The sequence below is a fragment of the Onychomys torridus genome, chromosome 2 (assembly GCF_903995425.1).
Source record: "Onychomys torridus chromosome 2, mOncTor1.1, whole genome shotgun sequence".
NCBI classification, from domain to species: Eukaryota; Metazoa; Chordata; class Mammalia; order Rodentia; family Cricetidae; genus Onychomys; species Onychomys torridus.
Window position 1 is genome coordinate 163,535,285 of NC_050444.1, and position 20,680 is coordinate 163,555,964.

Genomic DNA, 20,680 nt, shown 5'->3' on the forward strand with positions numbered 1-20,680 from the left:
CCCAGATAAGGTACGCACTTGACCACCAGTTGGCTTGGTGGACAGAAGATTCCTAGAACTGGGAACTTGCCTCAAACTCAGATCTGTCTGCCTCTGCCGGGATTAAAGGCCTGTCACCATGCCAAGACCAAGTAAAGTCCCAACCCCAAACTCGCGGCCTAAAAGCTGTGGCTTTGAGAGTACAGATCAGTCAGGGGTGGGCAAGACACCTGAGCAGAGCCAGTGTGACTGAGGAACACAGGAAGCCTTTCAAATAAGTGCACACGGGGGTCTAGGAGTTAACCAGACAAGTGGGCCAGGGGTCATGATCCTTTTCATTGTGCCAAATGCCAAAACTGACTCAGCTTTGTTAGAGCCACCACCTGGGCTGGTGACTGGAGAGAGCCCGTGTCCTTCAGCACAGGACACCTTAGGAGACACAAACCTCAAAGTAGCAATATCTTTATTTACAAAATATACAGTTTCACAGAAACAGCTTGCTTTATACACATAAACTTTATAATTACACAGAACCATGTAAACGATGTTTTCTGGCCTGGCCAAAGCCGATGGGAGGGGTCTACTTTGGGGGTGACACCTTTCCCTCCCCTCACATCATCAGCCATCAACCAGGAGCCCTAGAAGGGTCATACCCAGTTTGCATAAAGAAGCTGATTCCAGCTGCCCAGCTCAATCCACCCCCAAGCCAAGGTGTCTGCCTTTGCACACCACCCACAGGGAAAGAGCCCCTTAAAAACACAAAGCAAGCAAACAGACCGAGATGAGAGTCCATGTATCTCAGAGACATCAATCTCTGAGCACACATAACAACGGCCAGCTACACCGGTCCACAACAAAACCACGTACTGTTAAATGCACTTAAAAACATAAAACAACTACTGGACTTTGGTTATTGTCAAGGTGAAGACACTGGACAAGTACTGTCATGGGGCAGGTCTTTGGCAATTTCCTCTAACTTGTCCTAGGTATTTATTCCTCTCAGAGTCAGACAATAGCCTGGGGACAGGACTTTCTGAAACAGCTCCTTCTCTATGGCAAAGTTCTCCCTTGAGGTCTGTGGGACCAACAGAGCTTCAGCAATGAGTATTTCTCTGTACTTTAATATGAGCAACAGGATTTTAAAAACAAACAAAGAACTAAGACAGTTACTTAAACTGGGCAAGTGTGAAAGATACTGAGACACTCCCCCCACCCTTCCCCAGGCTCTGATTAGCAGTTAGTCTGAGCTCCTTTGGTCTTAAGAGACTGTGGGAGAGATGACCCGCACAGGTGCTACACAGGGGAAAGACACAGGACCCACTGCTTTGTCAAGCTCTCCTGAGAACTGCATTGTCCTGCTGAGGAGACCACTGCAGAGCCAGAGCACCCTCTTCCTTCAACCCTAGGAGCACCAGTGTCCCAGGAGCCTAGGCAGCCCTACACCAGGCTGGAGTTCTTGTTCACACTGTGGAGACTGCAGACATACAGTGGTATCAAACCCTTGCCTTGCCCCAGGAACCCAGCAGGCCAGCCTGTGTGGAGAGCGGTCTCTTTTGAACCACTATCTAAATGAACAGCACATAGATCCCGAGGACAGCTTCATCTGTAGGCTGCTACTGGAGCAGCTGAAGAACAGAGAACCAAGGGCTTCCAGAGGATAGCGCTGGGCACCCTAGGGCATGGAGCAACGGCAGAGAAAGGGCATCTAGGAAGACACTGGCCAATACTTTGGGCTGTATCGTGCGGAAAAAATGGTTTGCTTTTTTACATCGTGCAAAACAAGAAACTGAGTTATGAACACAGGACACCTCCACCCCCAACCCCTGCTCTGTGGAGAAGTGACTACATACTGTCCCTTCAAACAAACAGTGAAAAACCAAAAGACTCACCACTCACCCACCACCAAGGGCTCCTCTTGGGGACACCAGACCACTAAGGAAGCAGCTCCCTAGCCCAGCAAGTACGAGGCAGGGGCAGTAAGATCACAAAGGGGCAGGCAACTTGGACGGCTGCTGTATAGACACTTGTGATAAAAGACCAACACTGGAGAATAAACACAGGCCAGGGAAACAGAACCACTCCCGAGCACAGAGGAGACGCGGGACTGACAGCTAGCAGCAGCTCCCATCAGTGGGAGCTGGCTAACAATGACTATGCCCGCACTCTTAGCGGAGGCAGACCTGGTGCTCAGTCTGCCTCCAACAGAGAACACAGCCGGAGCAGCAGCTCTGACCACCATTTTATCTGCTCACTGGCTATGTACAGTTTTATCTGGACAGCTAGTCTTTTGCTTAGGCACCTGAGTGGCAGGGTCTGCCCGCACCAGAGCCAGGAGTTCTGTGCTCAACTAGGGAGGCCACAGAGCCCAGGCCCTTCCAGTCCCGCCTCTCCTTGCCAGCTCCAAATCAGTCCAGAAACAGCTTCCGGGAGCCCATTCGGGAACGATTGGAACGACGGATATCAAACTTCGAGTCCCGGCACTTTTGGCAGACAAACACTTCCGGAACATTGGACTTGCGGATCTTCGCACAGGACAGGTGAATCCAGGTGTGGCACTCATTACACTCTATCATGGGGCGACCAGCAAAGGGCTTCATGCAGAAACAGGTGACAAGATCCCAAGAATCATCATCTGGAAGGAAACAACAGTTCAGATGTAGGGACCTCCTGAGGCCTTTCTACCTGAAGCTGCACATTCAGAACACTAATGGTCTGAGTGTGGCCAAACCGTCACCCCAGCCTAACTAGGTGAGCTAGTGTTTCTCTCTGAAGGCAGTGACTGCATCCCAAATGATGCTGAGATCCCTGTGGGGGGCTACATCATATCTGCACTCAGACTTGTAGAGAAGTCTTGGGCTGTATTCAGGAGCTAAACAACTCTTTTAAAAGCAACTATCTGAGCAGAGGTGGCGCATGTCTATTACCCCAGCACTCAAGAGGCAGAGGCAGATGGATCTCTGAGTTCGAGGCCAGCCTGGTCTACAGAATGAGTTCCAGGACAGCCAGGGCTACACAAAGGAACCTGGTATTCAGGAAAAGCACCTATCTGCCCTTCCACACTTTCTCCTTTGAAAGATCCAAACCACCCTGATCCGACCCCCAGGGCCTAGCCCTCTGCTTGAACCACTCACCTGAGTCCACCATGATGTCCTCATCGTTGCCGGTGCTGTCTTCATCTCGGAAGACCACCTGCTTTCCCTGCCGGACAATAGTCCGTTTTCCTTCAGTTTTTATTTCTTTAACCTGATCAGGGGACACAGTAGCACAAGAGCCACTGGAGGGAGTGTCAGAGTCCCAGCCTGAGCAGGGGTCAGCAGAGGCCTGGGGAATACCCTGTATGGTGGGACTTGTGGGGGTCTCCACACACGGGTCTGCAGCCTCCAGCTTCAGCAAGGCCCCCCTGTACCCTTCCTTCACAGGCAGGTCGCTGTCCCTTCGCTTCCTCTTCTTCTTCTTCTTCAGCTTGTCCGTTTTCTTCCTGTCCAGCAGGAAGTCAGTGGGCTTTGCTCGCTGCAGGAGGGAAGGCTGCAGGTGGCTGAAGCAGCGGTCGGATACGGGCAGGGGCACTGAGGACGTAATGTCAGAGAAACCAGTGTCCCAGCCATCGCTGTCAACGGTGCCAGCAGTGCTGTTGGCAGGGCTAGGGCTGCTCCTCAAGGGGAGCTCCTGAAACAGAGCAACAAGGGCATGGCTGGTCACTTAACCAGTCTCCGAGGCAAGGAGCCCCCTCCCCCAGGAGATCAGTCCTTCTGCACTGATCAAGTACAACTGGACCGGGGGCTCTAACCAGCATCAAACTGGTACAACCTCAGTAACAACTCTAAAGTGCCAGCAGACCAGGAGGACACACCTTCCCTCCTGAGTGTTTCCTGCACAGAGTCAGGACAAAGTCACAGTTAAAGGCTAAGGAGCAACTGGGGGCTGGAGTGGCAGAGTGCTTTGCCTAGCATGCAAGGGGCCGTGAGTTGACTCCCACCCTCCAAGAGCCTACAAAAACTGCTACCAACACCCACTCAGTGCTAGTCTTCCCTGAAGCAAAAGTACTCCTGCATTTATCCTCCCAACAGATTCTTTTTTTTGGTTTTTCTGAGACAGGGTTTCTCTGTATAGCCCTGGCTGTCCTAGAACTCCCTCTGTAGACCAGGCTGGCCTTGAACACAAGAGATCCACCTGCCTCTGCCTCCTGAGTGCTGGGATTAAAGGTGTATGCTGCTATGTCTGGCTCCCAACAGGTACTTTTATAATTAAATGAATTTAAGTTAGTTTCAAACTTTTGACCTTCTTTAAAAGCAAAACAAAAACAGCTGGGCATGATGACACACGCCTTTAAGAGAGGCAGGCAGATCTCTAAGTTCAAGGCCAGCCTGGTCTCCAGACTGAGTTCCAGGACAGCCAGGGCTACACAGAGAAACTATCTGGAAAAACAAGGGGAAAAAAAAAAAAAAAAACCCTGGAAACATCCCAAAATATTGCAAAACCTAAGTAGATAATTAGTGCCCCCAAACAGCAAGCTAAATGCTGCAGTTCGTACCATTCAATTATTTGCCAAGACTGGCAGCATTCTATGTGGTACAAAGTATGCATTGTACAACAGTAAGAATAAATCCATGCCATGATTTTATTTCCCCAATTACCAGATTCTGTTTGTAGCTTAGTGTGATATACACAGGATCCCAGCAGTCTGAACCCCACAGAGGCTGACATACCCACTCCCCTTCTGCCTTTCCTTGGCAAGGAAAAAAAAAATCCTCCATGTACACAGAATATGGGGAATATGTACATTCTCAAGACTCAGTTGTCTGGTATTTCCAGCAACTAGGCAAGATCTGAATCCTAGGGCAAGAGATTGTCCCCTCTGTGGCCTAGGTGTCCTCATCTTCAAGGCAGAGGGGAGAAAGAATGGCACTTCATTCATTCTTCCTAAAGACATTTGGCCTGGTCACTCAAGTATTGGCCCTCCTCAAAACAAAAACAAAAAACACAGGCACACAACCAACCCTAGCTTTTACAAATACCTTTTTGTTGTTGCTTACTATTTGAAACAGAGTCTCTTAAGTCATGCTGGTCTGGAATTCACTATGTGGCCCAGGCTGGCTCCAAACTTTTAAACAAACCTCCCATGCCTCATCTTTCTGAGTGTAGGGAGTACTAGAGTGAATGTAAATGAACATTGTAAGTTTGTTAAATCACTAGACAGTGATGGCACACATCTTTAATCCCAGCACTCAAAGAGGCAGAGACAGGCGATCTTTCTCTGAGTTCTAGGCCAGCCTGGTCTACAAAGTGACTTCCAGGACAGCCAGAACTGTTACAGAGAAACCGTCTTGAAAAATAAATAAAACAAACAAACAAACAAACAAAAAACAAAACAAAAAAAAAAATCCAGGTGTGGTAGGGAACACCTTTAGTCCCAGCATTTGGGAGCCAGAGGCCAGCCTGGTCTACAGAGCAAGTTCCAGCACCCAGCCAGGATGACAAAAGCAAACCCTATCTTGAAAAACCCAGATAAATAAATAAATTAAAAAATCTATTTGTTAAATCATTTCTAGACAAGCTTCCTAAAGCTTTGGAATCACTTCCCTGAGCGCATTTAGGCCCCCAAAGAACTGATTCAAGCCAGGCTACCACCCGATTCTGGCACCAAGCACTTCCAGACCCACTACTGGTGAAGCACCTGTATCAGGAAACCAAGGTGCTGGTGTCTGATGCTCCCAAATCTAGAGTAATTACCTCCTTCGGATAGGGGATGTAGCCAGCATAGGCCAAGACGAAGGTGCAGAATTTGTTGAAGTCTTCAACAGTGCGGCGCCTCTTACAACTGGGGGAGTACTCCTGTAGAGGGGAACAAAGGGTATGTGAAGGAGCCTCCAGGGGGGGAAGCTGACCAAAACAAAGCAAGCTGCAACTTTTATTGCCAACTCACACAACACTGCAGAATTTACAGTCTAGAAACAAGATAAGGTGAGTTGGGGTCAAGAAACAACAAAGTGTTCTTAAGGAAGAAAGAGGAGTTTTAAGATTCTGTGCCAAGAACACTGGGAAACTAGCTAGAAGATAAAAAGCTTGTCTACAGTCCACCTTTTGGCACTCGCCTTATCTGTTTGTCCCTGCAGGCCTATCAGGAGCTCCAATATCTACATTTTTGCTAGATTTTCCACTTTGAAAACAAACTGCAGCTGTGGCTCAAAACAAAAATTAAGTGATTTCAAAAACCAGCTGCTTAATCTCTCCTTGGTCTCCAAACCTGGCTCCCATGAGGCCAAGGCAGCGAGGGAGGCATCCTCCTCTCCCGGTAGGGGCGGGTGCCGGACACCCAAGTGTCCCTTGCACCGAGTCAGAACGGAGAGCGTACTGCTCCGTTTAGGTGCTGCACTTAAGACAAATGCCCAATCGGCCTGCTCAGGGGCCATTCTCAACGGCCACAGAGCACCCACCACAGAAAGGGATTTCTCCCCAGAAGGCGGAGCATGGAAGGCTCCGGGAACATTCCCTGCGGTTGCTCGCGCAACTTGTCACCACCCCCACCCGTGCTCAGGTGCTCGGCCACCTACAAGAGGGGCACGGGGCCCACCCCCGAAAGCCTCCCGCAAAGGGGCGCGCAACGCCGCACTTTCAAACACGGCTCCAACTTGCTCCGGCAGGCCGCTCGCTCCCGCCCCTCGGCCAGCCCCGCAGGCGACAGAGCTGGCCGCGCGCTCCCGGCACTCGGGCAGCCACCAGGCCGCGCAGCCGGGCCCCAAACTCCGGGAGAACTTTAATTTCGCCCCGAGGGACATCGCAGCCGGGGGGTGGGGGGGGCGGCGAGGGCCGCGGACGCGAGTGCGGGCGGTGCCGCCAAGGCCACGGACCCGCCCTCCCTCCCGGAGCAGATGGCGCGCGCCGCCCGCCGCCCGCCGCCCGCGCAGGCCCCGGAAGGTGCGGGGCCCACCCGTGGGGTGCGGGACGCCCGCGGGGCCGGGTGAGTGTCCCGGCGCCGCGCAGGCCCCGCCGCCTCCCGCCCGCAGCTGCGGCCCCGCGGCCCGCCCCGCCCCGCCGCTCGCCCCGCACTCCGACCCCGGCCCCGAGGCGTGCGCGGGGGCCGCTCCCCGGAAGGGGGAGGGGCGCGCGGGAGACGGCTCCGAGTGCGGACCCCGGGGGCGGGCGCCGTGGGGGCGGGGCGCGGCCTGGCCGGCGGAGGGGCGGCGGGGCCGCGCGCAGAGCCGTTCCGAGGGGGCCGGGCCGCACCGGGGAGCCGGGGGAGACCCCGCGAGCCCGAGCCGGGGCGGCGGAGGGCCGTGTCCTCGGGGCGGAGGGTGGGCGCGGCGCCCGGGGCGCACCGGCGGGGAGCACAAGCGCGGGCCCGAGCTGGGGGCGCCGGGCGAACGCGGGGGAGGGAGGGAGGGCGGCCGGGCTCGAGACGGCGGCCCGGGGTCCCGCTCGGCCGGGGAAGGGGCGGCGAGGCGAAGCTCGCACTCACCTCGGGGTGGAAAGCGGCGGCGCAGGAGTCGGAGTCCATGTTCCGGGTGGGGGGCGGCGGCCGTGGGAGTGCCGAGGCCGGCCGGAGTGCGAGAGCGGGCCCGCAGGGCGCTCGGGGCCAGGGGGCTCCGGCACCGCGGAGGGCGAGGGCGGACCCGTCCAGGGAGGGGTCGCCCGGGCTGGAGGTGACGGGGGTGTCGGCGTGTCGCGTCGCAGGCTCGCCGATCCCGGACCGGAGTCTCCACAGCGAACTGAGTGGAGGATGCAGCTCCCACGACCGAGGCTGTGGAGAGGCGGGAGAGACACTGAGGGGGGCGGCGGCGGCGACAGCGAGCGGGAACCCGACCGGCTCCCCGACCTGACGCCCAGTTCGGCTCGTGTCTCGGGAGGGAGGGCGGGAGCGCTGCGAGGGTCGTCGGGAACTGTAGTCCGGGGTGGCTGGACTTCGTCAGTGTGGGGGTGTGGCGCGCGCGGCGCGTGGCATTGTGGGAATCGTAGTCCCTAGAGCGGCGCGACGGCGGATGGAGGCTGTCTCAGAACTCCGACTCCCAAGAGGCTCTGCGGCAGCGGACGGGTGCGGGGCGGCGCTGACAGGACTCCCGAGGCCTCAGGACGGGGGGAGGTGCGGGGGCTCCCACCTCCCGGCTGGTGGGGGAGGGGCGGCAGCCCGCGGGCTGCGCGGGGGCGGGGTCGAGCAGCGGCCTGGGTCTCGGAGGGCGGTGGCCCGAGCTCCGCTTTCTCCCGTGGGGCCTGGGCTTCGGCCTTTGTGGGGCGGGGGTGTCCGGGCGGCTAAGGCGGGATGGGGGCGGGCCGCTGACGTCGGCGGGGGCGGAGCGCACTTGTTTTCGTGGCCGCGGGCGTTTAGCGGGAGGTTCCGGGCGAGCGCGGCGTTGGGCCTGGAGGGGTCACTTGTGGGCACCCGGTGCGCGCAGCCATAGACGGACCCGAGCCCCGGGCCGGCGCAGCGCCGCCACACACGCGCCGGCTTTTTGTTGTCCTCCTCGCTGCCCTCCGGAGTTAAACGCTTTTCCTGGGGTCCGAGAGGCGGCGGGTGCGGTGCGAACGCGCGAGGTGCGTGGTGCCCACGCCGACTCCGGGGGCCGTGTTGTTGGGTGAGTGGGCAGTGCACGGAGACCAGAGCGGGTGTGGAAGATGGACCCGGAACGCCGCGTGGAGTGCCTGCGTGACACTACCGTAAGGCTGTTACTGTTATATCACGTTAATAATCCTGTAGAAGGAGAAAGGGACATGTGCAGACTGCACTTCGTTCCGTAATCTATGTGGTGCCTTTAAAAGCTGTCAAAAGAGCGACATAACATTTTAAATCCACATGAGAAAGGCGAGATGGAGAGCCTGTGGATAGCTCTATCTGCGCTCATTGCTGTTTCCGTGGCTAAGCTAACTTTGATGTAAACAGCGATTAAGAGACTAGGTTTAGCCAGGTGTGGTAACCCATTTTACCCAGCAGGCAGGAGCCCGAGGGACCTAAGGCCAGCCTGGTCTACACAGTGAACTGCTGGCTAGTCAGGGCTGCATACTGAGACTTTGTGAAAAAGGGAGGGAGGAGGGGGAAGGAAGGAAAGACACGGAGTTACTACGTAACTGGAGGCCACCCCGAGCAGTATGAGACCCTAACAAAAACGGAGTGCATCTCAGAAACCAGCCTCAATTCTCTAAACCTAAATCTGCCACAGTGACTCACTCAATAAAGGTAGTTTACTGTTGTTGTTTGTTGATTTCTGCAATATTGAAGCCCTGCTGAGGGCTCCCCAGAAGTGATGCCTTGAAGTAATGCACAGAAGAAATTACTACATTGGAAATGTGGGCTTAGCCCATAGGACCTCATTAATAACTTCCTTCAGAGTGGTCAAGTAGATAAAGAATTAGGATGTTACATAATCTGTGTCCAGAGAAATGTCTGGAGATTGACTAGTTTTGCCCATGGTCAGACTCACCTGATGTGACTTAGTTTTTCCTGTATAAAACACCTAAGAGTCAGGTGTGGTGTCTGCAGTTCCACAGTCAGGAGGCTGAGGCAGGATTGCTTAAAGTTCAAACCCCCTCCTAGGTTACAGAGAGATCCTAAGGTTGACCTGAACAGTTTAGGGAAACCCGTCAAGGGATTGGGGGTAGGGCACCTAGGGTTGTGGCTAGAAGTTTTGCACTTGCCTAGCTATAATGTGCAAGGCCCTAGGTTAGGATGTGGTATCTCTGGTAGTTCAAAGATACCAACAGCAGTTAAGAGCATTCCTTGTTCTTGCAGAAGACTGTTCAATTCCCATCACCCACATGGGCTCTCACAACCCTCCGCAGCTTGAATTCCTGGGAACCTAACACCCCTTCTGACCTCAGAGTTCACCAAGCACACACATAGTGCACAGACATGCATACTAGCAAAACACTCCTACACATAAATCTAAAAGAGAGAGCAGTACTAGCATAATGCACACCTGTAATCCCCGAGTTTGGAAGATAGAGGACAAATTGGCAGTACAACAAGGTCGATCGTGGTTATGTAATGAGTTTGAGGCCAGCATGGATGACCAAGACCCTATCTCAAAACAGATACAACTCAAAAAAAAACAAAAACAAAAAACAAACCAAGTAATTGAATATGTCTGACCTTTATTCCTGTGTTAAATATTTCATATCAAGCCATTCTCATATCCTGAAAAGGGGTGAAGAGCTGCAGTGATGGCTCATTGGTTAAGAGCAAGTACTGTTCTTCTAGAGGACTCAGTCTCTGTCCCCAGCACCCACATCAGACACTCCACAGCTGAGTGTAACTCTAGCTCTAGGGGATCCAAAACCCTCCTCTGGCCTCCACAGGTAATACTTTCAATATGCCAAACCCACACTCAGAAACACACATATGCACATATTTTAAAGTAGGAATAAGTGGAGCTTAGTGCTGCACGCCTTTAATCCCAGCACTGGGAGGCAGAGGCAGGCACTGTCTTGAAAAGAACATAAATAATAAATAAAATAATAGTAAAGTAAACCTAAATGGCAAACATCTTTAATCTTGCACTATTGGCAGAGGCAGGTGGATCTCTGTGAATGTGAGGCCAACTAGAGCTATTATGTTGTCTCTAATAGTAATCAAATTAGAGCTGGGCAATGGCGCATGCCTCCAGTCCCAGCACTCAGGAGGCAGAGGCAGATGGACCTCTGAGTTCGAGGTCAGCCTGGTCTACAGAGTGAGTTCAAGGGGTTGGGAATTTAGCTTAGCTCAGTGGTAGAGCGCTTGCCTAGCAAGCACAAGGCCCTGGGTTCGGTCCTCAGCTCCAGGGGGGAAAAAAAAAAAACAGAGTGAGTTCAAGACAGCAGGGTTACACAGAGAAACCTAAAAAAAAAAAAAAATAATAAAATCTCTTAAAAATCAAAACCAGAGGCAGGAGACACGGCTCAGTGGTTAAGAGCACTTGTTGCGGGCCGGGCAGTAGTGGCCCACGCCTGTAATTCCAGCACTCGGGAGGCAGGTGGATCTCTCTGAGTTCCAGGCCAGCCTGGTCTACAGAGTGAGATACAGGACAGTCACCAAAACCATACAGAGAAACCCTGTCTCGAAAAACAAAACAAAACAAACAAACAAAAAAAAAAAAATTAGGGGGCTGGAAAGAGAGCTCAGTGCTTAAGAGCAGTGGCTGCTCTTCCAGAGGACCTGGGTTCAATTCCTAGCACCCACATGACAGCTCACAACTGTCTGTTAACTCCCATTCCAGGACATCCTCACACACACACACACACACACTCACACACACACACACACATACATACATACATTCACATAAAAGTTACACAGAGAAACCCTGTCTCGGGGAAAAAAAAAATTAGTTGAGGCCAGTTGTGGTTGCTCATAGCTATAATCCCAGCATTAGGGAAGCTGAGCCGGGAGAATGGAAACAAGTCAGAAGTTCTGAGACAGCTTGGACTATTTACATACTGAGGCTGTCTTCATACCCTCCCTCTCAAGGAGAATAAACAGGAAGTTGTTGTCTATTAGATGGCAGTATAGCATGCAGAAAGCTCTGAGCTTATCCCTAACATTGCCTAAAAATAAGTGGATAAATGGTTCTCAGCCTGTCATAGTGGCTCACCAAAGTACTAGCACTGAGAAGTCTGAGGCAGGAGAATTTCCCTAGTTCCAGGCCAGCCTGAATTACGAAGCAAAATGCTGTCTCAAAACCCTGGTCTCTAGCTCGGGATGTAGGTCCTTGGTACTTTCCTAGTATGCGTGAAATAAAATCCTATGTTCATGTCTAAAAACTGCTTGAAGTTTTTCAAACCCATACATACATCCTAGGGACTGGAAGAACAGCTCAGTGGTCAAGAGTAAGGACCTGAGGCAGGAAGCTCACAACTCTGACGTCCACAACCATGAATATCTGCATACATGTGTGTGCGCATGCGTGTGCACACAATGTACTTAGCCACACACAGGTACATACATGTAACTGAAGATATTTTTTGGGTTTTGTTTTGTTTTTGGTTGGGTTTTTTTGTTGTTGTTGTTGTTTTGTTTGTTTGTTTGTTTTGTTTTGTTTTTTCGAGAAAGGGTTTCCATGTGTAGTTTTGCACCCTTCCTGGAACTCACTTGGTAGCCCAGGCTGGCCTCGAACTCACAGAGATCCACCTGCCTCTGCCTCCCGAGTGCTGGGATTACAGGCATGCGCCGCCACCACCCGGCCTAACTAAAGATATTTTAAACCTTTTAAAATTACTTTTATAGGTGTTTTCTGTTTACATGGACATCTGCACCATATGTGTACAGTGCCTTTAGAGGTCAGGAGAGGGTGCGGTTGCTGGAAACCTAACCCTGGTCCTCTGCCAGCCAAGCAAGAGCTCTCAACCACTGAGCTGCATCTCAGTTCCCTAAATTTATTTTAAGTGTTTTGACCCAAACTGCCATGCTGTGGTAGAGGCTCATTCTCTCTGGGAAACAGTCTGCTTTTTGCCATGCCTTTTTTTTCAGGTGTACTGTACTACTACTCTTGGCTCCCATGGACAAGAGGACCTAGAGCTCCTTGAGTAGCAATGTTAGTCATGTATTCAGATCCACGAGTCACCGTTCTTGTTTTCTACTGGTGGGGGCAGGGGCGTATGTCTGCTTGCTGAATGCCAATTCTCAGACAATTGTAAGTGCTCATGAAAGAGGGGGAAGAGACCAAACACTATCCCAGGCTGTGACAAGTTCAAATACTAGGAATACCCGGGTTTCCCAGTCATTTCAGGATGTGGTTATTTTAATTTTGTTTCCAAGTATAGCCTCACCTACCTGGATCTCACTACTCTAATACCTTCACTTGGGGGAAGACTCTCTGCTCCGTTTTACTGTGAGATTGGAGTGGGCGTAAATGTTACCAGCGGCTTATTCTGCCCATGGTGGTTCTCTGAGCTCTGTACTTGCTCCAGCTAAAGTACATTTTTAGGAATCCTCCTGCCTGTCTTGCTCAGGAGAGAGATTGTGTGTGTGTGTGTGTGTGTGTGTGTGTGTGTGTGTGTGTGTAGATGTAGATGTAGATGTAGGTATAGACTCATCCCAATCATACTTTTTTTTAGCTTTGTACCTGGGTTACAGGATGAGAGTGTCTGTGAATAATTTAAAATCAGTACTTTGCAAACTGCCTCATCAGCTTTTTCACAGGCATAGAGAAATTAAATCAGTTCTTTACGTTAGGTTCATACTAGTAGACTACAAAGATAGAAAAGTTGGAGAGGTGACTCAAAGCTGCTGCTTTTACAGAGGGCTAGAGTTCAGTTTCCAGCACCTACATCAGATGGCTCCCAACACTGTAATTCCAGCTCCAGGGACTGCCATTCTCTTCTGGCCTCCTCCAACCCACACCAATATGCACATGCACAAAAACAAAATTATTTTTTATTATATGTGTAATCATAAGTATTGTATTTGTGTATTTCTGTGCACCACATGTGCTTGGTGCTCCTGGAGGCTAGAAGAGGGTATCAGATCCCCTGAAACTAGAGTAATGAAGGTTGTGAGCTGCCATGTGGGTGCTGGGAGTCAAACTTGGTGTCTGAAAGAGAAGCCAGTGCTCTTAACCACTTAGCAGTCTCTCCAGCCCTTAAAAAAAAAAAAAAAAAAAAAAGCCGGGCAGTGGTGGCTCACACCTTTAATCCCAGCACTCAGGAGGCAGAGGCAGGCGGATATCTGAATTCAAGGTCAGCCTGGTCTACAGAGTGAGTTCCAGGACAGGCTCCAAAGCTACCCAGAGAACCCTGCCTTGAAAAACCAAAAAAAAAAAAAGAAAAAACAAAAAACAAAAAAAGCTGCTGGTGGCACACACCTTTAACCCCAGCACTCTGAAGACCTAGGCAAGGGGATCTCTGTGAGTTTGGCGACAGCCTGGTCTACCTCCAAGCCAAGCAGGACTGAATGAGGAAACCCTCTTTCTTTTCTTTCTTTTTCAAGACAGTTTCTCGGTGTAGCCTGGATTGTCCATGAACTTCCTCTGTAGACCAGGCTGGCCTGCCTTCCTCTGCCTACAGAGTTCTGGGATTAAAGGCGTGTGCCACCACCGCCCAACTGAGACCCTTTTTTAAAAAAATAAACATTTGAGACAAAAAAATGAAGATAACAGTTTTCACAATGACCCAGGTTACTTCTTGCCTATCTAAAATTAGAATTCAAGGGTGGTCGTGGCACACGCCTTTAGTCCCAGCACTCAGGAGGCAGAGCCAGGCAGATCTCTGTGAGTTCAAGGCCAGCCTGGGCTACAGAGTGAGTCCCAGGAAAGGTACAAAAGCTACCCAGAGAAACCCTGTCTCTAAAAGAAACCAAAAACCAAACAAACAAAGAATTCAAACACCGAAATGGAGTGGTTTATTGGTTTATTTTTCTTTTAACCAGGGATTGCCAGCCAAGCAGGTTGCGCTGAGCTCCAAGTTCAGAGTATGTGAATGAGTGAGTGTTTGGGGTATGGAGGATGGGGGCACCATGCCCTCAATCTCAGCATTTGAGAGGCAGAGGCAGGCAAGATCTCTATGAATTCAAAGCTAGCCTGGTCTACATAGACCCTATCTTAAAAAAAAAAAAAAGAAAGGGAGAGAGAGAGAGAGAGAGACACAGAAAGAAAGAAAGAAAGAAAGAAAGAAAGAAAGAAAGAAAGAAAGGGAAAGAAAGGGAAAGAAAAAGAAAGGAAAAGAAAGAAAGAGGAAAAGGCAGCAGCAGTCTGGACAGACTGCTCTTATAATTTCCCCCAGCACTAGGGATTGAACCCAGGGCCCATGCATGCTAAACAATCATTCTCCCCACTGAAAAATACACTCCCAGCCCTGTACTTTTTAAATTTATTATCTTTTATTATTTTTATTTTATTCTAAATGAACTAGAATTTTCATGATTTTAAAATGTCTAAACTCGGGGCTGGAGAGATGGCTCAGATGGTTAAGAGCACTGGCTGGTCTTCCAGAGGACCTGAGTTCAATTCCTAGCAACCACATGGTGGCTCACAACCATCTGTAACCAGGTCTGGTGCCCTCTTCTGGTGTAAAGGCACTGCATACATAATAAAATAAATAAATCTTTGGGTTGGGGATTTAGCTCAGTGGTAGAACGCTTGCCGAGCAAGCACAAGGCCCTGGGTGCGGTCCTCAGTTCTTGAAAAAAAAAAAATGTCTAAAGTCCTGCTTATCTGATAGTTTAACACCTTTCTCTCTAAACAGGAGCCTGCAACACATGGGGTGCTGGATAACTAGGGGTCTAAATCACCTTAGTACAACCCAGCATTGCCTCAGATTCAGTCTCACTGTGTGATGTCACTGTTACACTGCACAGAGAGACTGTCCCACCTTGCCATGTTGAGCCTTTGAGCCTCCAAGGAAGGAGGAGGAACCAGCTAGCATGCCTGGGTTAGTAAGCCATTCAAAATTCCATACACAGCTGATGGGTCTAAATTTGGGCCTTTCTGTTCTCACCGCATTCCTGCACTGACTTGGATGGTCTCAAGTGCCTGCCTGTGGAGTTGAGGGTGTCACCATTTTTTATTTTAAAAGATTCAGATTTATTTAGTATTTGGTATGTATGACTGTTTTGCTTGCATGTATGTATGTAATATATATGTACCATATGTTTGCCTGATACTCTCAAAGGTCTGAAAAGGACATCAGATCCCTAGGATTGGAGTTACAGACAGTTGTGAACCATCATGTGGGTCCTCTGAAGAACAAGTGCTCTCATCTCCAGAGCCATCTCTCCAGCCCCTAAACTGTTAATAATTTTAAAAACAGATTTAAGCCAGGCAGTGGTGGTGCACCGTGAGGTCAGCTTGGTCTACAAAGCTAGTTCCAGGACAGCCAGGCTTGTTACACAGAAAAAGCCTATCTCAAAAACAAACAAACAAAACAAAAACAAACAAACAAAAAACAAAGCCAGGCGGTGGTGATGCCTTTAATCCCAGCACTCAGGAGGCAGAGGCAGGAGGATCTCTGTGAGTTCCAGGCCAGCCTGGGGTACAGAGTGAGTTCCAGGCCAGACTCCAAAGCTATACAGAGAAAACCTGTCTCGAAAAACAAAACAAAACAAAAAAACCAGACCTAAAAATCTTGAGAATGTTAGCTTCAGCCAATAGTAATGGCTGATGTCTATAATATCAACTACTTGACCATCAGAGGTAGGAAGTACACAAGTTCTAGGCCAACCTGAGCTACTTAATGACTTTCCTTCCTAGCAGAAAAGGAAAGGGCTATGGGTGGAGCTCAGTAGGGATGCTGTCCAGCTAAATGTAAGGCCTGCAGGCCAGTGCCTAGCACTGCAGCCAAAGGAAGACAAGTCACAAGGGTTTTTGTTTATTTTTGAGACAAGGTCTCACTATATATATATCCCAGGCTGGACTCAGAACTCAGGGTGTGGGTGCAGAGTTGGCTGGGCAGTTAGGAGCACTGCCTGCTCTTTCAGAGAAGCTGGGTTCAGTTCCCAGCACCACCCACATGGTGGCTCACAGCCACCTGTAACTCTGGTTCCAGGGCGTTTCATGTTCTCTTCTGAGCACCTCAGGCACCAAGCAAGTACGTGATGCACAGACAGACATGACGGCAAAACATATAAAATGAATAAGTTTGATAAAAATGTAAACAAAAAAGAAAACGTCCTATATAGTTAACAAAACTGTACATACTTAATAACAAAATTTTAAGAAATTACTATTTTAGGGGTTGGGTATTTAGCTCAGTGGTAGAGTGCTTGCCTAGCAAGCACAAGGCCCTGGGTTCAGTCCTCAGCTCTGGCAAAAAAAAAAAACCATTTTAATTAATTTTTATATATTGGTTTTCTTTTTCGTTTTTGTTTTTGTTTTTTTGAGCTGAGGATCGAACCCAGGGTGCTCTACCACTGAGCTAAATACCCAACTATATTGGTTTTCTTTAAGATTTTTTATTTATTGTATGTATATGGCGTTCTATCTGCACATACACCTTTATGCCAGAAGAAGGCATCCGATCCCACTAGAGATGGTTGTGGGTCACCATGTGGGTGCTGGGAACTGACCTCTGGACTTTTGCAAGAACAGCCAGTGCTCTTACCCACTGTGTAAACTCTCCAGCCCCTAATTTTTCTAATTATATTCCTTTTCCCTTTCTTTTCCTCCCTCCAGATCTTCCCATGTCCCCTCTAACTTCCTGTGCCCCCCTACTCTCAAATTGATAGCCTCCTCTTTGGTTATTATTGGTGTGTGGGTTTGTGTGTGCACCTGCATGCAAAAATACATGAATGTAACAACCTGCTGAGTCTGGGGTTTTGTTTTGTTTTTTCAAGACAGGATTTCTGTGTAGCTTTGTGCCTTTCCTGGAACTTTGGAGATGAGGCTGGCCTGGAACTCACAGAGATCTGCCTGGCTCTGCCTCCCAAGTGCTAGGATTAAAGGCGTGCGCCACCACCGACTGGTTGAGTCTGTTTTTTGTTGATTGTGTGGATATGGTTTCAGGGTTGACCACTTTTGTATTGGACAACCAGTTAACAGGGCCCATCCATCCCTGGGAAGAACTAATTCCTTTTTTTTTTTTTTTTTTTTTTTAATTTTTCTGAGACAGTTTCTCTGTGGAGCCCTGGCTGTCCTGGAACTCGCTCTGCAGATCAGGCTGGTCTCAAACTCACAAAGATCTGTCTGCCTCTGCCTCCAGAATGCTGGGATTAAAGGCGTGTGTCACCATGGCACTGCTGGGGAGGACTAATTCTAAACCACCATCAGCTCCTGTAGTGTCCAAGAATCAGACCCCATGAAATTTCCCCTTTCCATATTAGCCTGTCGCACTGTTCCAGTCGCGTTGACGTAGCCACTCCTCGGAGACACTGACAGCTGACTTCCTGTGTGCTGGCTCTTAACATCCCCCTGCCTCTTCTTCTAGGATGCTCCCCAGCTGTGATTTAGCTGTACAGTCGGCTGGGCTCCCCACAACCTGCTACTGATCTCTGTGTTGTGTCTAGTTTTCTGGGATACTCTCCATTTTCTGTAAAGGGAAACTTCTTACAGGAGTGATACTACACTTCCCCAGAACAGACAGCAGCTCAGGAACTAGGAGGGTCTGTGAGCATTTGTCTGGAGCAAGGCTTGTGACAAGGTCTCATTGTAACCTTACCTGTTGTGGAACTAGCTATGTAGACTGTTGTGGAATAGAATATTTGTTTAACTAAATAAAGATGTGTTGTATTCATTTGTTGCAGAATAATTGTTTAACTATGTAAAGATGTGTTTCATTTGTTTATGCTGCATTTAACTATGTAAATACATGTTGCTGTTTCACCTTGCCTGCCTAAGGCATCAGATTGGTCTAATAAAGAGCAGTGGTGTTGTGGTACAAGCCTTACCAGCACTCGGAAGGAAGAGGCAGGCAGATCTCTGTAAGTTCAAGGCCAGCCTGGGCTACACAGCTAATTCTAGGAGGGCCAGGGCTACAACAGAGAAACTCTCTGTCTTGATAAAAGAAAAGGAAAAAAGGGTTGGGGATTTAGCCCAGTGGTAGAGCGCTTGCCTAGCAAGCACAAGGCCCTGGGTTCGATCCTCAGCTCAAAAAACTGAATGGCCAATAGCTAGGCAGAAGAGGGATAAGTGGTACTGGAGGGCAGAGAGAAAAGGGGAGCCAGCCAGGGGCCAGACAGACAGACATGGAGGAAGCAGGAAAGAGGATGGACAGTACATAGATGAGGTAAATAAGTCTCAGAGTAGCATGTAGATGAATATAAATGGGTTAATTTAAGTTAAAAAAAAAAAAGCTAGCTAGAGACAAGCCTAAGCTAAGGTGGAGCATTCATCATTGATAATGGGTCTCTGTTTTGGGGGCTGGTGGTCCAGGATGGCCTGGACCAAATTGACCTGGAACTCACAGAGATCTACCGGCTTCTGCCTCCTGGGTGTTGGGATTAAAGGCCTGGTCCAGGCTGGTTGGTGGTGGCACTCGGAAGGCAGAGCCAGGTGGATCTCTGTGAGTTCCAGGCCAGCCAGGTTACATCATGAGACCCTGACTCAAAGAAAAGCAAGGTAAAGTCAAGGGTCAGCACCTGAGGCCAGTATCCTCTGATGTACACAAGCACTGTGGCACATGAATGAACACACATCCAACACACAAAAGTTCAAAATGAAACTGAAATCTAGGGTTGCTAATATAGCTATATAATAATGAAGCACAAGCCTGAGAAACTCCAAGAACAGAGAAGGCTCAGTTTGTATAATCAGATCCCACTATGTGTGATCTGACTGGATAGATCTAGCATGCACACAAGCACGTCTTCTCATCTCAGTATACCGATCATTCTTGAAGGGTACATAAGCAGGCTGGCCCTTTGATGTTAGGAGTGTGGGGAGCAGAGGAGGAGATCTCAGAGGATAAAGTGCCTTCCTTGAGTGTTTGAGGCCCTGGATTCTATCTCGGACAGAAAATCCACACTCAGTCCTGAACTATAGCATGCCCCGACTCCGAGGGGTTGCAGTACTTCCCTCTACCAGCATTCCACTTCCTGGCTCCTCAGACTGTCGGAAGGCCTCTGTTTGTAAGCTATTGGCTAGGCTCCTGGGCCCAGGAATGCTGTACTGCCTTTAATAGCAGTGTGAACAATCCTTCTATGGGCAACAGGCGGTTGCCCGGGTACCTGCATGTTTTCGTCCTTAGAATCTGTGTTAACCATGCTGACCTTGAAATTTAGAGCAGATGCATTCTCGGAGGAAAAGGAGGTGAGGTTCCTGAGTGGAAGAGGAAGCCTGAAAGGTTTTAGAAATGGAATAAAACAAAATGTGTCCTGCCAAGGCTGTCAACCTAGCAGCTCAAGGATCACAAAGGATTGACTTTAAGGTGCTTGGCCTCCCCTAGGGGCGCAATGGGCAGGGCCTGAGGTTGGAATGCTTTCAGAAAGGAGGTATGGGACAGTTAGTTAGCAAACCCCTGATGTTTCTTTCTCCACACTTCCCTGAAACCAAGCAAAGCAAAACTCACATGTCTTCCAAGTGTAGGCTCCCTTTCCCAGAGTTGCGTTTACCTCTATCCATCCAGCTACCATTGCATCACCACTCAAAAGAACTGTGACTGCCAAATGGCTCCATCTCTAGCTTTTTAAGGCACTCCCCTCCCCTGACAGACCATGAGCCATTGGGCCACCTGGAGGGCTGGGAGCCTGGGCGCTCCCAACAGACCTGCTCCTACACCTTGTGAGTAGCCTGAAGGGGTCTGATTCGGAAAGTAAAACTATTTCTATGCTGATGCGCTTTGAACTCCGGCACGAACACAGTGGAGCGCCTTCCTGGAATTTGGCCAGGTTTCTCTTAAACGCGCCAAAAAAAAAAGAAAAAAGAAAAAAAGAAAAGGCGACCAGGAAACCCTTAGTTCGTGCTTTGGTGCTGAATTGTGCGAATACTACTTTTGAAATCTGACGAGGTTAAGCAGCTACCCCTGGGGCCAAAGGAAGTAAAACAGTGTCATGGTACCCAGATGTCCTGAGGTTCCCAGAAGCGCAATACGGAATCTGGAACCAAAGGGGTGACTGCGAATTCGGGCGCCGAGCTCGACTCTCCAGGCCTCGCTCTGCAAACCGCTGGGCTGGAGGGTGGTTAGCACACCTAGGAGCCCGCACTTGTCACCCGCCGATCCCAGCTGAGCGTCAGCAGAGGTGGTTAGAAGCCCCGGAAGGGCAGAGAGGGAGCGGGCGTAAGCGTAGGGACTCAGCCTGCAGCACTGGGGACAAATGGGTTAAGTGGGCGTGGCCTGTGCCGCTCCGCCCCGACATGCCCCGCCTACGGAGGCC

The 20,680-nt window shown here is 50.1% G+C and overlaps 1 protein-coding gene across 1 annotated transcript; it reads right to left on the reverse strand.

Annotated features, from left to right (window-relative positions):
- Positions 1 to 425: 425 nt before the first annotated feature.
- Positions 426 to 7,815, reverse strand: Phf13 (PHD finger protein 13). The gene is made up of 4 exons (XM_036179902.1): positions 7,436 to 7,815; positions 5,710 to 5,811; positions 3,111 to 3,645; positions 426 to 2,611 (listed from the first exon to the last, which is right to left on the reverse strand). Exons 1-4 carry the CDS (start codon positions 7,472 to 7,474, stop codon positions 2,385 to 2,387), a joined length of 903 nt encoding a protein of 300 aa, XP_036035795.1. The 5' UTR covers positions 7,475 to 7,815; the 3' UTR covers positions 426 to 2,384.
- Positions 7,816 to 20,680: the final 12,865 nt, after the last annotated feature.

Bases quoted from the DNA above. Each gene is read 5' to 3' on its own strand.
- Phf13 (XM_036179902.1), bottom strand. From the start codon at position 7,474: ATGGACTCCGACTCCTGCGCCGCCGCTTTCCACCCCGAG. The intron at 5,812-7,435 runs GTGAGTGCGAGC...TCCCCTCTACAG, and splicing joins CCGCCGCTTTCCACCCCGAG to GAGTACTCCCCCAGTTGTAA. The intron at 3,646-5,709 runs GTAATTACTCTA...GCTCTGTTTCAG, and splicing joins ACATCCCCTATCCGAAGGAG to GAGCTCCCCTTGAGGAGCAG.